Source organism: Naegleria fowleri (assembly GCF_008403515.1).
Source record: "Naegleria fowleri strain ATCC 30894 chromosome Unknown tig33, whole genome shotgun sequence".
NCBI classification, from domain to species: domain Eukaryota; phylum Heterolobosea; class Eutetramitea; order Acrasida; family Naegleriidae; genus Naegleria; species Naegleria fowleri.
The window spans coordinates 603,767-617,638 of record NW_025407965.1 but is presented as its reverse complement, the minus strand read 5'-3'; the positions used below and the strand labels follow the sequence as shown (position 1 = coordinate 617,638).

Below are 13,872 nucleotides of genomic sequence, written 5' to 3'. Positions count from 1 at the left end.
AGAGAGAGAGAGATGCTTCGAGTTTGGCTGCCATAATATGAAAGTATTGCTAATTGTCCTGTTTCTCATGTGCATCATTGATTCCATATGTATTTGTATTCAAAGTGAATTTGACATTATTAAAATCACTTTTGCAGATTGTCGATTCGATTGTATAATTATTCAAACAATCATAATCTAAATGATTGAGTTGAGAGTGGAGTCACAACAAATGATTCTTGGTCACACACTCATGTACTTGCTGTTAATTAGTAATTATTCAAAACGCCCTTTTTTGATCATTCTCTTTTTTGGGAATTCACACAAAAAAAATTAATCTTTGATCCGACACTTGACATCACTCTCTTGAAAATCTTGTTGTGCACAAGATTGGATCATCACGATCATCACGTGAATTGAATATTTTACAATCTCAAGAGAGTATAATTTTGGAATTATCTACTTTTCTTCGGATCATTATCTATCTTCAATATAACACACAATAATCAAAAACGAACCTTAATCTGACTCAGCAACAAGAATGCCAATTTCGAATCATGAAACATTCTATGAGGAGGCAAAAAGGAGACTCCGAAGAAAAATACCAGCTGCTCAAGGTGGGTTGTGTTTCATATTTGTACAAATTTGATTTCGAGTGATGGATTATGTTGATATTCAAATGATGATGATATTCAAATTTGATGATGATCTTATGCTTTTCAAAATTTATTAATTGATCTTATGCTTTTCAAAAATTGTTAACAATTACACTCCATTTGGATCCATTGTTGAAAAAAAACATGATCATCACCATGGATTACCATTCATATTGTCAACAAAAAGCTGTGACATATACCAATGTCGAATTACCCTATCACTTTCCTCCAGAGGTGTATAAAGTCTCATTTAGCGAAGAATTACACAAAGGAATATTATACACTCGTGTCAACAATTGGTTTGGCTCGAGAGAGGAATTAAAAAAGAATGAAAAGGCATTGGGAAGAATCAAACAAAATCAAACCATGAAAGAATCACTGAGTATGAACAACACGATAGCATCCTCTTCTCGATTGTTTCAACAACGAGAGATCACTCCCAATAATGAACCCAATAATGAACCCAAGACTTGCATTCCCATTCAACAACAAATCTTAATGACCAATAATATTGGAGATTTTCTAGCGTTTTACTTTTTAAAAGGTCACTATCCGGAAGTGGAATGGACTCTCTTTCAACAACAACAACCAGAAGACCATGAATTATTGTTGATGTTGACGACAAAAAACAGCAAGATGGAAAAAACAAATTCCACATCAAGTTCACAAATCAATGTGCAAGATGATCATCAAAATGACAACATTTTGAAACGTTTATTTTCCAAAGACAAATCCATATTGAATAAGGAAGCAAATTACATATGGGTCATTGATGCAAATTTTAATTTTGTTTTTGCTCCTGAACATCAAGTGGATTTTGCATTGCAACGTGTTCGTGTGAAACATGGAGATTTGACAGCAAGTGGATATGTAGCTCTGGTTGGAAATATTGATACACTTACAGTTGGAAGATTACCTGCAAGTAGGTTTTTTTGAACGTGTGTGTGTTTTTAAAAAACATTTATTGGGTTTGTGATGTTTAAAACATTTACTGGGTTTGTGAATAATGATGAATGGTTGTTCCGATCTTCTTTATTTGTCAATCTTTATGAATGATCTATTTATATTTTTGGAAAAAGGAATGGGAGGAGAATTTCGTTTTGATAAGTCAAAAGGAACCTGGAGAATAGGTAGGTCTTTTGAGATCTCTATGAATTCACGTAATGTTTCTGATGATTTGTAAACATTAATTCTTGTCACACATGTGGTTTAAAACATTCCATTTTGGATAATTTATAAACCTTATTTCACAACCTTCCATTTTGAATTTTAAATCACAAAAGATAATGACTCTTCGTATTGTTTTTTCAGAGAGGATAATCTAATCATTTCAAACACAGCCAACATTAAATGGCAATTCATGACAGAGTTATTACTTCGAGCTCTTGGAATTGTCACCAATGATATTTTATGGTTGGATCTCGTTCAATCGCGTCGTTTGGATTCATTCATTGTTCAGAAAATTTCTAAAACCTTCGTCCGTATGAAGAAGGAGGAAGAAAAAGAGACAGCCATGAGTGACGTGAGTCGAAAATTTGCTCTTGTCAATTTATTTCGAGGAGTCAATTTATTGGATATTGTTTTTGAGGCATTTGGAGCAAAGAGTTTCTTTTGCACCACAGGAAAATTACTTGTCGAAATTGTTGAAGCATTGAATTTACCACATTTAGATGTTTTTAAACTTCAACATGCACATTCGTATTGTAAGGTGGGACTTCGTGGATGTGAGACGATTGAACATCGTAATTGGTGGGACAAGTACTACACCACAGCCATTCAAAAGAGAAATCAAAATCCACAATTTAATGAAAAATTCACACTCTATGTCACGAGTATGGATGTTCAAATTTTGGATCTCAAGGTTTTTCACTCCAAGTTGGGAGTCATGCCCATTTTGTTGGGAGAATGTGAATTGGAATTGTCAGAGTTGAATTTTGATGAATTTGATGAATTGGATTTGTATTTGCCTCTTATGGTTCCAAAGGGTGTCTTGTCTTTGCCTTCTCTGTCTTCGAGTAGTACGGACGAAGATAATGAGAATCTATTCGTTCGAATGAACATTGTACCTAGTAGTTTGGTTCATGTGAATTCCATCACGGCTCAAAATTCGGTCTCTGGAAATATTGCATTCATTGGCGAGAGTTTGAAACAGATTGTAGGAAGTGAAACTGGAGTGACCAGCTCAAAGCATCAATCACGAGTTGGCAAGGTATCGGTTGAACCCTCGGTTTCTATGAGCTCTCTAAATTTCATGCAGACTTCGACACCAAGTTCAACAACTCCCCTCATTCACATCAAACTCAGATATGTGCCACACATCAAGCATGACTTTGGACATTCAAACTCTGTGGGATCACTCTCTTCTGAGAAGAATGAAAGTGAACACAAATTGCTCACCTTTAACGAAATTATTACGCAACTAGAATTGGAGGATGAATAGTTGAACAGCAATAAACTGTGAGTATCAGTACCAACAATTGTGACATGTACTGCAAGTTTTTTTCAAGTGGTTTGGAGTTTCAAATCGATAATTTATTATTCTACTGCTCCAATTCATGAATTGGATTACTTTCTCCAATTTTCAATGTATAGAGCTGGTTGCTTTCCACTCTCTAAATAATTTTTAATATTTGGCAAGCTTTCAATGTTTTGTTTGGCTTTCAACAAACGAGGATACTTGCTCCACAAATGACCTTCCTCTAACATGAATGATTGTTCCACAAGAGCATCATATAACACAATATCGGCCCAGCTTAACTTGCCTTTTGTCACAAATGACATTTCGAGTGATTTTCACACATTTTCACAACCATAAAGAACAGTTCGCGAGATTAATGATGATGATTGACCATCAGAATCGTTAACAACTCACCTCCAACCAAGTACAAGTGATCGCCACTTTCAGCCTTCTCCAAAAATCCTTCAAAGCGATTCAAGTAATTAATCATTCCTCCCTCTTTCCATTCTTTCTTTGCAACTGAAGCTTCCTTTCCACTATAATAAGCTCTATATACACCACTTCTAAATTCATCCACACCTAAAACATATTGCAATGCGACAGACTGATCAAAATCATCATCGGGAATAAGAGAACCCTTCTTTGCCAAATATTGGCAAATGGCAATGGATTGTGCCAATCGTTTGGTTCCCTGTTCATTCTTAATCTCCAACATTGGAACTTGACCAAAAGGACACAAAGACTTCAGATCGGAAGGCAAATCTTCAAAGAGGTTTCTTACGACGTGGATTCCACCTTGTACGGCAATCAAGTAAGCAGCTTCACCTCTCTTTTGCAATCATCAAGACGTGCAAATTTTGGAGTTTGGTGTTCATCATCATCATCCGATTGATTATTTTGTCGTTGAAAATCATGATTCATCATCATCGTGGTGTGATCATCATAAGTTTTTGTCCAAATGTGTCTCTAGAAAAATCAAAACCCCATTCACCACCTACTGCTTGAATATCAAAGTAATGAAGAGTCAAGGTTTCGGAAGACATTTTTTCTTGGTGGGACGCACTAATCATGAAAACTTGAAGCTTCATGATGTAAAACTCCTTTTACGCCTCTTGTTTGTTCCAGCCTAACATCCTTGTTGATGATGATTAATTATATGTTTGAAAATTGTATAAGAGAGTCAAACCATGCTTTTAATTATAAGTGTTCAATACTTTAAGCTTGTGTCTAAGAAGTGTTTACAATTGGATTGGAAGTTAAAAGGAATTATCTCCTTTGTCGTTAGTTGTACTAAGGTTCATCTTCGCAAAAGTTCAGAAAAGATTCCTGCTAAAAGATTCGGACAAGTTCAACTGGCTCAAAAAAGGAATATTCATGTCCCGCCACTTTCAGTCAACCTTATCTCCGAACCGTAAAGAGGTTTGTAATCGTCACCCACCTTAAACATTCAAAGGTGAGGTGGCCACACACTGGTTCTCAATTACCAAACAAAAAAAAACAAAACAACTCAAAACAATAACAAAAATGGGTCTCTTCGAAGATAGCACTCCAAGATGTGAAGGAATGGGATTGATTATCCTCATTATTAACTTCCTCTTCCCTGGTTTCGGTACTCTCATTGCTGCTTTCATCACCTCTGAGAAGGAGAAGATGCAACCAACTTTGATTGTTGGTATTTTGCAAATTGTTACTTCATGGCTATTGATTGGTTGGTTGTGGGCTATCTGGTGGGGATACAAGATTATGCAAGCTTCTGCATAAATACCTCTAGATTTCTAGTAGGGGAGTACCTAACGGGCTCCATGCAATTACTTCAATAAAATTGTGTTTCCTTTCAATTTGATTTGCTCATGATGATGTGTTTTGGTATTGTCATAATTGAGCTGATTCGAAAATACAATATTTTCTTGTCCACAATGATGAATCTATTTCAAAGACTCCTTTTTGAACGTTTGTTGTATGATTTGGAACGTTTGTTGTATGGACGCGTCGTGTTGAACGCATTATTGCCCTTATCTCAGTTTTGGGACCACCACACCCTCAGTAACCATGTGGTTGTTTTCATAAATGATGGACCTGTTACTATCTTAAATACGAGTAAATTGTCGGAGGAGATCATCAGAGCACCTTCCCTCCATGATGATTTACAACAATCTTCTCCGTTTACAAAAATTTCAATTTGAAAAAAACATGTCGACGTCAACGAAGAGATCATCCACCCCAGGAACAGCTCGACATAGAGACATTCCTCTCCGTAGAAGCATGACTCAACCATCCTCACTTTTTCATTCGTCTTCAAAAAGACAGCCAGTCCTCTCTTCTTCCATGGCTGCAACCGAAGCACAAGTCATTAATGATGAAAACTCTCCACCAAACAAGATGTCGTCAACTTCCACTCAAAAATCATCCAACCACCAGGCAAGAAAAAGTCAGACCGTCTCACAACCTCTCAACAACAAAAATGTTCAAGACATTCAAACCCATCAAGAACCAAAAGCTTCAAAAGTTCCCGCTCTGAAGCGAACCAACTCAACCAACAATATTCCGAATGTTTCTTCTCAAAGTATTTCAAGACTTCATGAGGGCGGAAAGAAACTCAATCTCACCAAGTTAAAAAGAGCTTCCTCTTACCGTAAAAGACCACTCGTTGAGAAAACAATCATGTACAAGACATTGGAAGAAATTTCCTCCACGATGTTACCAAAGTTTAACTTGTTCAAAAAGACCTATCTCTTAAAATCGATTCATGATAATATTTTCGGAAGCGAAACCTTCTTTAAAACACCATTTGGTTTGGACAAGTATGTACCCTTCACCTATTGTGACGCAGTCGATGAAGGAAAACCACTAAGGTTCATTGAAGACTACTTGCATGAACAAGTTCTTCCAACAGTTGCAAACTCAGTAGCGAGTACCAATTCATTCTCTTCCTATCAGTCATCTCAATTCATCTCAGATGCAAAACGCATCATTGCTGCGTGTCTGAACGCAAATGTTGACTTGGAAGAAAAGAAAAATTCTGATGAAACAAAATCTGAGTCAGGAGATGCCATGTTTTTCATCAAGAATTCATGCTCCGATGCGATTCGAGTGTTTTGTGAACGAATTGGATTGAGTGAAATTTGTAAAAGCGTTAAATTAGAGAAAGAACGCCCAGTGGTTCTGGTGTCTCCGAATGAAACAGATGAAAATATTCAAACATGGAAAGAAACAGGAGCTCAAATTGTCATGATTAATAACGACGCACAGGGAAATTTCATCATTGACGAACTCATCATGCTGCTGAAACGATACAAATATTTATCATCAAAATTAATTATTGTTGCCGTCAACATGGTTTCTCCAATCACTGGCGTTTATGTGGATGAGAATGAAATTTTGTCATGGGCTCACGAGTACGGAGCACTTTGTTTTTTAAATTACGAGTATGCTTCTCCTTTTCTTTCGGTGGATTTCAATCCAAACACAGATGTAAAATTACAGAAAGACGCTCTTTACGTAGATGCAAGCAAGTTGATAGGAGGTTTGAATTGTTCTGGAATTTTATTAATGAAGAAGAAATTAATGACCAAGAATGTTGTGACACACCGCTCTGTGGATTTAATTTCGATCATTCGAACAGCTTTGGTGTTGAAACTAAAAGACGATGTTGGCCCAAATATCATTCAACGACTCAATCAAAGATTTACAGAAAGAGCACTCAAAACATGGTGCAACAACTCGAATTTATTCGTTTTGGGACCAACACGCAAAAGCATGGAGGACGGAAAAGTTAAAAAGTTAGCAATTTTTTCCTTTTTAATTAGGCACCAAGATCAATATTTGCATCCTGGTTTTGTAAGCACGCTATTGAATGATTTATTTGGTATTCAAACAAAGAGTGTCATTTGTAGCGACATGCACGGCCAACAGCTGTTAGGGTTATCTCCAGAAAAGATGAAAGAAATTGAAAATGCCATTAGCGGACTAAACAACCAGAGCCATTTGTCACAACTCAAACCAGGATGGAATACTCTTCAAATCAATTACTTTTTTGACGATTCAACTGTGGACTTTGTTGTAAAAGCAATTGATTTTGTTGCGAATAATGGATGGAAATTTTTACCCTTTTACATGTTCAATGAGAAAACCAATGAATGGAATCATAGAAAGTTTGACAAGAGTGTCAATCCAGTTCGTCTTTCAGGACTATTTCATGAAAACTTTACGAGCTATCTCACTACACATAGAAAGAAATTATCTGATGTGACGTTTTCAAACGGTTCTTTGGAATTCGCAAGCTCAAGCGGAGACCTTCACGACACTGAAACCGCAAATGTGATTTTCAATTACAACACCCTCTTGTCATCAGCAGAAAGTTTATTGAGAGAGGCCTCCAATAATTTATTTGCTCTTTATCTCAACATTGACTTGGAATTGAAATTACTTTTTGGAAGTGAAGATTATACACAAAGGAATCAATTCGAACATTTGAGATGGTTCTGTCTACCATCAGAAGCACTCATGGATTTGAAAGGAATTTCAAGAGTGAAAAATCCCAACGGCCCTGTCTTTTCTCCATTCCTTCCTAGTGCAGTCGGAACAATACAACCTCCTTCACAAAAGAAATGAACAACATTGGTATTCATTCAACAATCTCGTAGAGAGAAAAGGACAACTCAAAAAGGAACCGTGAATTCTGAAACGAAAACGTCACTCTTCAATCGGTCAAAATTAAAATCCTCAAAAAAAATTAATCTCTTCACTTTTTCAAGTTCAGGACCTTGATCACGTTGGCCATTGTATTCCTCTTCTCCGATCATCATCATCATCCTCATTGTAGATTGAACAAGCTAATTATTCGACCATCATCATCATGATTAGTACTTCTCCTAACAATAAGTTCTCGGGATTTAGACCTGGATCAGTATCCTCCTCATCCTCCTCCGATCAGGCCACGGGTACTGAGAGTTATTCTTCTTCCTCTTTTCAAAAGTCTCCTTTCATCGTGTCCTCCTCTTCCTCACCTTCATCCTTCATCAACAATCAACAACCACCACCACCACCATTCGGAAATGGAAGATCAGCCTCCTTTCATCAAGTCTTCCCTTCCACTTTTTCTACTCAGAGATGTGGTGGAGGAGTGAATGGTACTTTGACTTCTAATATTATGAAGTATCCACAACACACAACACCACATGGATCTCAAGCTCAATATTATTCCAACAGTAGCAACAATAATACCAATAACAACAATCATCAATTCATGAACTCAATGGATGATTCAAACTTGAACCACTCTCATCATAATGAGAATGTGGTTGTTGGTCAACAACCTAGAAATCAGTTGAACAATCAATGGAAGTCACAACCTGAGATGAGCTCCAGCACTTATCAAGAGAATTACAAGAATCGTACTACTTTTCAACCACCACTACCACCACAACAACAGAGAGTACCTTCCAGAAATGACAGCAGTACTCGCAGTTCTCCATCTATCACGGCTTCACAACCTTTTCCACCACAAGCCAATACTTCGATGGGTCCATTCGGTCAGCAAACCACAAATCAGATGCCAAATCAGATGCATCCAAGCCAGCCTCCATTCCAAGGAATGCAAGGATCTCAACTTTCATCTCAAAACTTTATGAAAAATCAATCAAACAACAACAGCAAGCCATTACCACCTCAGCAAAGTCCTCCATTCACTATGAATCATTCAACTCAGAATGGAAATGCTGTACCCTTTGAACCTCCAGTAGTACAAGGCATATCACAACCATCGTCACAAGAGCCAAGAGGAGTTGTTACAAACAATTTCAGTCACTTGTCAATTCCAACCCAGCCCACATTGTTGAATGGTGAACAAAAATATAACGACCTTACGAGTGCCTACGAAAAAGAAATTGAGAACTTGAAAAATTACAACAACGAACTCAGAAATTTTGTCGATTCAGAGAAGAATTTTATTGAAAGATTGAAAACTTTGATCGAAAAAGCAGAGTATCAACAAGCCAATGTCGCACAGAGACAAATGTCACAATCCTACACCCCTCTTGAAAGTTCATTTATTCAACAAACAAACAATTACCCAAATTATTATAATAGTAGTAATCAGCACTATACAAGTTATGACCAACAACAGTACAATAACAACTCAACATCCTATTACGACCAAGGAAATAACTATTCCTACCAAGGTTATCAATACCAACAATAATTTATTGGTGATGTGTTATTGCTAAACATTATTTGAATACAGCCTTTGAGCTTAGTTGTTTTCATATATTTCTGATATTGGTACTTTATCTTTACATGAATGGGAACAGAACACTCATCATGATTCAATGGTGTGAGTATTGTTTCCATAATTGTCTTCTATTCAAATATTCAGATGAAAACTCCATCATCTACAGCAATTTAACAACCTTTGAGACGTGATTTGATGAATGAAATCATGTTGCCTCAATTAGTAGTCGCATTTACAAGCAAGTTGTGAAATGGTCTTTTGCCTCAAAACACAAATGATTCGTTCCTTCCATTTCCCTGAGTGAAGCAGTGTCGCCAAACAGATATAATGATTGATTGCATCCCTTATGGGAGGAATGCTTTTAAGATGGATTTTCTCTGATTGTTACTGATTGTTATCCTTGTCATGTTTTCAAATCCTTCTCGTAGTACTGAGACGTTGTAAAATGTATGATATCTCTTTTCCAATTAACAACATGGTTTAATTGAAGAAAAGGCCCATCTCAATTTAGTTGTGTTTTGTCTTGCAAGAAAATCCTTATCGCTGCTTGACGAGTTGACACGTCAAGTTGTCAATGGCCTTTCACATATGAAAAACGTCAATCAAAAATTCGATCATTCATACAACCATCCAAATTTTTATCAAAAAAAAACTCTCCCACATAGACACGTCCATACACACAACCATGTCTCAAGCAGCTGAATGGGAACGTATTCAAATGAGAGCCTTCACCAAGTGGGTGAACTCTCACTTGCGTAAACGTAATATGCAAGTCGAAGACATGATCGAAGAATTCGAAACTGGTGTTCCTTTGATCCATCTCTATGAAATCATTTCTGATGAATCATTGGGTCAATTCTATGCTAATCCTCGTATGAAATTCCACAAGATTGCCAATTTGAATTTGGTGGTCGATAAAGTCAACAGCTTTATTGACAGTGTTGGTATTCGTTTGCAATTCTCTGCTGAACAAATTACTAACAAGGAAAAGACTCAAATCTTGGGTATGATTTGGTGTTTGATCCACAAGTTCGAAATTCAAGATATTTCTGAAGATGGTACGTTGTTGAATGTTTCTTCTGATGTGGTTGTTGTTTTTACACTGTTCATACTTGTAAATCTTGCTTGTTGTTGACTTGCTATCATCAATTTTCGCGATGATCATCACAATTTTGTAAAAATTTTTTTTCCAAACTGGTCATCCTCGGCTACCCGAATCTCTCGTTGTTCTCAACGCAACAATCAACAATTATCTTCATCATCACTCACCGATTGGATTCATTCAATTGATGTTTGTTTGTATTCATACCTCACTCACATGTCTGATCGACTTTTCCCATTACAGAACTTTCTGCTCGTGAGGGTCTCTTGTTGTGGTGTAAGAAGAAGACCAAGGGTTATGCCAACGTGAACGTTAAAGACTTTAAGGGATCATGGCAAGATGGTTTGGCTTTCTGTGCTTTGATTCATAAACACAGACCAGACTTGTTGGACTTTGATTCATTGGATCCAAAGAACGCCAAGGAGAACCTCCAACTCGCTTTCGATGTTGCCGAAAAGCAATTGGATATTCCTCAATTGTTGGACGCTGATGATATGATCAAATTCACTCCTGATGATAAGGCTGTGATGACCTATGTGGCCTATTACTGGAAGAAATTCGCCAGCTCTAATCGTGCTGAGAAGGCTGGTAGAAAGCTCGCCAAGGTTGCCAAACGTGAACAAGAGTTGAATGATATGAAGAATGATTATGAGAGAAGAGCCAAGAACTTAGTTGATTGGATTGATGGTAATGCTGATAGACTCTCGGAACCATCCTTTGAACATTTTGGTAACTCCTTGAAGAAGGCTGAAGATCGTAAGGAAGAATTCAGTCAATACAAGGATCAAGAAAAGCCAGGTCAATCCACCGAAAAGAACGATTTGGAATTGTTGCTCTCCAACATTAGAACCAAACAAAAGAACGAAGGTCTCCCAATCTATGAACCACCTGTGGAGTTGTCCACTTCTACCATCAATGACAAGTGGGACAACTTGAACAAGAGACAAGATGTCTATGACAAGGCTTTGAGAGAACACATTACCTTGATGAAGAAGTTGGAGATTTTGTTGAGCCGTTTCCGTGTTCGTGCCAAGAAGATTTCCGAATGGCAAGATGGTAAGAATAAGGGTTACTTCCGTGAGGATTTGAACAAGTTGGATACCATCAGTGCTTTGCAAGCCAAGATTAACATCCATGAGACCTTTGAGGATGAATTGACTCAAGTCAACAAATCTTTGGATGAAACCAACAACATTGGTCAAAAGATTGTGGAGGGAAGACACGAGGCTGCTCCTGAAGTCAACTCCACCATTGACAAATTGAAGAAGGGACAAGATGACATTGCCGATAAGGGTGATGAGAAGAAGAAGGATCTCAATGATCGTCTTAAGAAGTTGGAGGAATTGTTGGGCAAGTGTTTGGATGTTGCCAAGAAGAGTGAAGGTTTGGCCATGTTCTTGGATGATATCTCTTTGGCTTTGGTTGAACCAATCACTGCTTCAAGTGTTAAGGATGTTGATGTCTTTGTGGATATCTTGGCTGATGTTGAGAACCGATATGGAGAACAACAACCACTCTTGAAGGCTGTGAATGAAATGGTTAAGGAAATTCAAAATGCTGGAGGTGATCCAAACTTGTACTCTCCAATCAACAACAAGGAATTGGATGACAAGTTCAAGGAAACTGGTAAGCTCATTGCTGACAGAAAGAAGAATTTGGAGGAAGAAAAGAGAAGATTGAGCGGAAACGAAGAACTTCTCCAACAATTCGCTTCCTTGTGTGACCAATACACTGAATTTGCAGTTAATCAAAAGGATGCTCTCAACACAACAAGACAATCCACTGATAATTTGGAGGAACAATTACAAAAGGTTAAAGAACAAGCTGCCACTATCACTCAACAATCAGAGGAACGTTTCCAACAATTGTTGGAAACTTTGAAGGTTTTGGAACAACGTGAAATTCTAGAATTGAGCACTGTTACTGAATCCGAGATTAAGGCTGTCCATGATAACTTGGAGAAGTTTGTTGAGAAGTCAATCAACGACATTGAGTCTACATTGTTGGCCGATAAGAATGAAGGTCTCACTGAAGAGCAATTGAAGGACTTCAGAGAAACATTCAAGTACTTCGACAAGGATAAGGATGGCAAATTGAGCAAGGCTGATTTCAAGGCTTGTGTTTGCTCATTGGGAGAGGATATTGATGATAAGGAAGTTGATAAGGTCTTTGCTTCAGTTGATAGTGATAGAGATGGATTCATTGAATTCAATGAATTCCTTGGATACATGAGAAGACTTGCTGAAGAAGGTTCAGGATACGAGGATGTTGTTGAATCATTCAAACAATTGGCTGGTGAGAAGGATTATGTCACTGAAGCTCAATTGAGAGCTGTTATGGAACCATCTGAAGCTGACTTCTTGTTGCAACAAATGCCAAAGAAGGGTGACGGATATGATTATATTGCTTATGCTAAGGCTTTGTTCGGAAGAGAATAATTTATTCAATTCACATGATTGTAGTTTTACTTCTAAAAAATTAAATTTATTATTTCTTAATTCAAATTAACTTGGCAAACTTGCAAGTTACACCAAGCTGCGATTATATTATGATGGTTTCAATCTGTCTTCCAAGAAACATTTTTCATAATAATTACAGAAGAGATTACACATCACCATGTATTCTGAAGAAAGAAGGTTTTGTTTTGGTTGGCGACAAACCAATAGTAAGGGGTGTTTCCTTCACGTGTCAACAACAATACCTTGTGTTGGCAAGTTTTGATAGATTGAATTTATAAAGCACTTTGAGGTGTTCCACATATAGACAAGGTTCCCGCCAAATTAACGGATTTCTGCTTGCTTTGTGAATAAAAAAATATTTATTACAGTGGATATTTAATATAATATATATAATCATGGGCAAAAGCAGTAAGCTCGTACAGGCTCTCCTCTCCAGTGCAAATCGGCTGCCTTCTAATATCCATAATGATATCAAATTGGATAACATTGTGATTTATGAAGATCAACAACACGTTCAATATTCGAAATATATTGATTTCGAGCTGTCACAAGAGTTTGTCAAGTACAATATGGACAATGAAGTGTGTGTGGGTTTTGGAGGAGATATTATTTTCAGGTTCAGGAACTCCTGGATAATATCCTCCAGAAAAATTGGCCATTAAGAAGGACCAAGATTCTTTGGACCTTAAAAACTCTCAGTTTAAGTTAACACCTAAATCAGATATTTATTCATTGGGAGTTGTATTTTTGGAAATACTAACTGGTAAAACTGTCGATGACTCTCATTCTGTGGAAAAGGCATTTATAACGCTTTCAAACGACCAGCATTTTGCTCCTTTGCATGACATGCTTTCAAAGATGATTCATCCAGAAAAAGCAATGCGTCCAAAGACAAATACAATATTAAAAATCCTCATTCAGGAGAAGGGGTGGGACCTCCAATTGGCAAAAGAAGGAATTAAGAAAGCACAAACTTTATTGACGGACGA

General features: G+C 37.2%; 6 protein-coding genes across 6 annotated transcripts; 5 read left to right on the top strand and 1 right to left on the bottom strand.

The window, feature by feature from the left end:
* Positions 1-520: 520 nt before the first annotated feature.
* Positions 521-3,075, top strand: FDP41_003271 (uncharacterized protein; the record flags this gene model as incomplete). The annotated part of the gene is made up of 4 exons (XM_044706557.1): positions 521-596; positions 823-1,557; positions 1,715-1,765; positions 1,919-3,075. 4 exons carry the CDS (start codon positions 521-523, stop codon positions 3,073-3,075), a joined length of 2,019 nt encoding a protein of 672 aa, XP_044562662.1.
* A 125-nt stretch (positions 3,076-3,200) lies between these two features.
* On the bottom strand, positions 3,201-4,136 carry FDP41_003270 (uncharacterized protein; the record flags this gene model as incomplete). The annotated part of the gene is made up of 3 exons (XM_044706556.1): positions 3,201-3,397; positions 3,508-3,922; positions 4,092-4,136. 3 exons carry the CDS (start codon positions 4,134-4,136, stop codon positions 3,201-3,203), a joined length of 657 nt encoding a protein of 218 aa, XP_044562661.1.
* Positions 4,137-4,617: 481 nt separating this feature from the next.
* On the top strand, positions 4,618-4,854 carry FDP41_003269 (uncharacterized protein; the record flags this gene model as incomplete). Its single annotated transcript, XM_044706554.1, has 1 exon — positions 4,618-4,854. One exon carries the CDS (start codon positions 4,618-4,620, stop codon positions 4,852-4,854), a length of 237 nt encoding a protein of 78 aa, XP_044562660.1.
* Positions 4,855-5,283: 429 nt separating this feature from the next.
* Positions 5,284-7,704, top strand: FDP41_003268 (uncharacterized protein; the record flags this gene model as incomplete). The annotated part of the gene is made up of 1 exon (XM_044706553.1): positions 5,284-7,704. One exon carries the CDS (start codon positions 5,284-5,286, stop codon positions 7,702-7,704), a length of 2,421 nt encoding a protein of 806 aa, XP_044562659.1.
* Positions 7,705-7,948: 244 nt separating this feature from the next.
* FDP41_003267 (uncharacterized protein) lies at positions 7,949-9,292 on the top strand (the record flags this gene model as incomplete). The annotated part of the gene is made up of 1 exon (XM_044706552.1): positions 7,949-9,292. One exon carries the CDS (start codon positions 7,949-7,951, stop codon positions 9,290-9,292), a length of 1,344 nt encoding a protein of 447 aa, XP_044562658.1.
* A 715-nt stretch (positions 9,293-10,007) lies between these two features.
* Positions 10,008-12,862, top strand: FDP41_003266 (uncharacterized protein; the record flags this gene model as incomplete). The annotated part of the gene is made up of 2 exons (XM_044706551.1): positions 10,008-10,380; positions 10,668-12,862. The coding sequence occupies 2 exons, from the start codon at positions 10,008-10,010 to the stop codon at positions 12,860-12,862; spliced, it is 2,568 nt and encodes an 855-aa protein (XP_044562657.1).
* Positions 12,863-13,872: the final 1,010 nt, after the last annotated feature.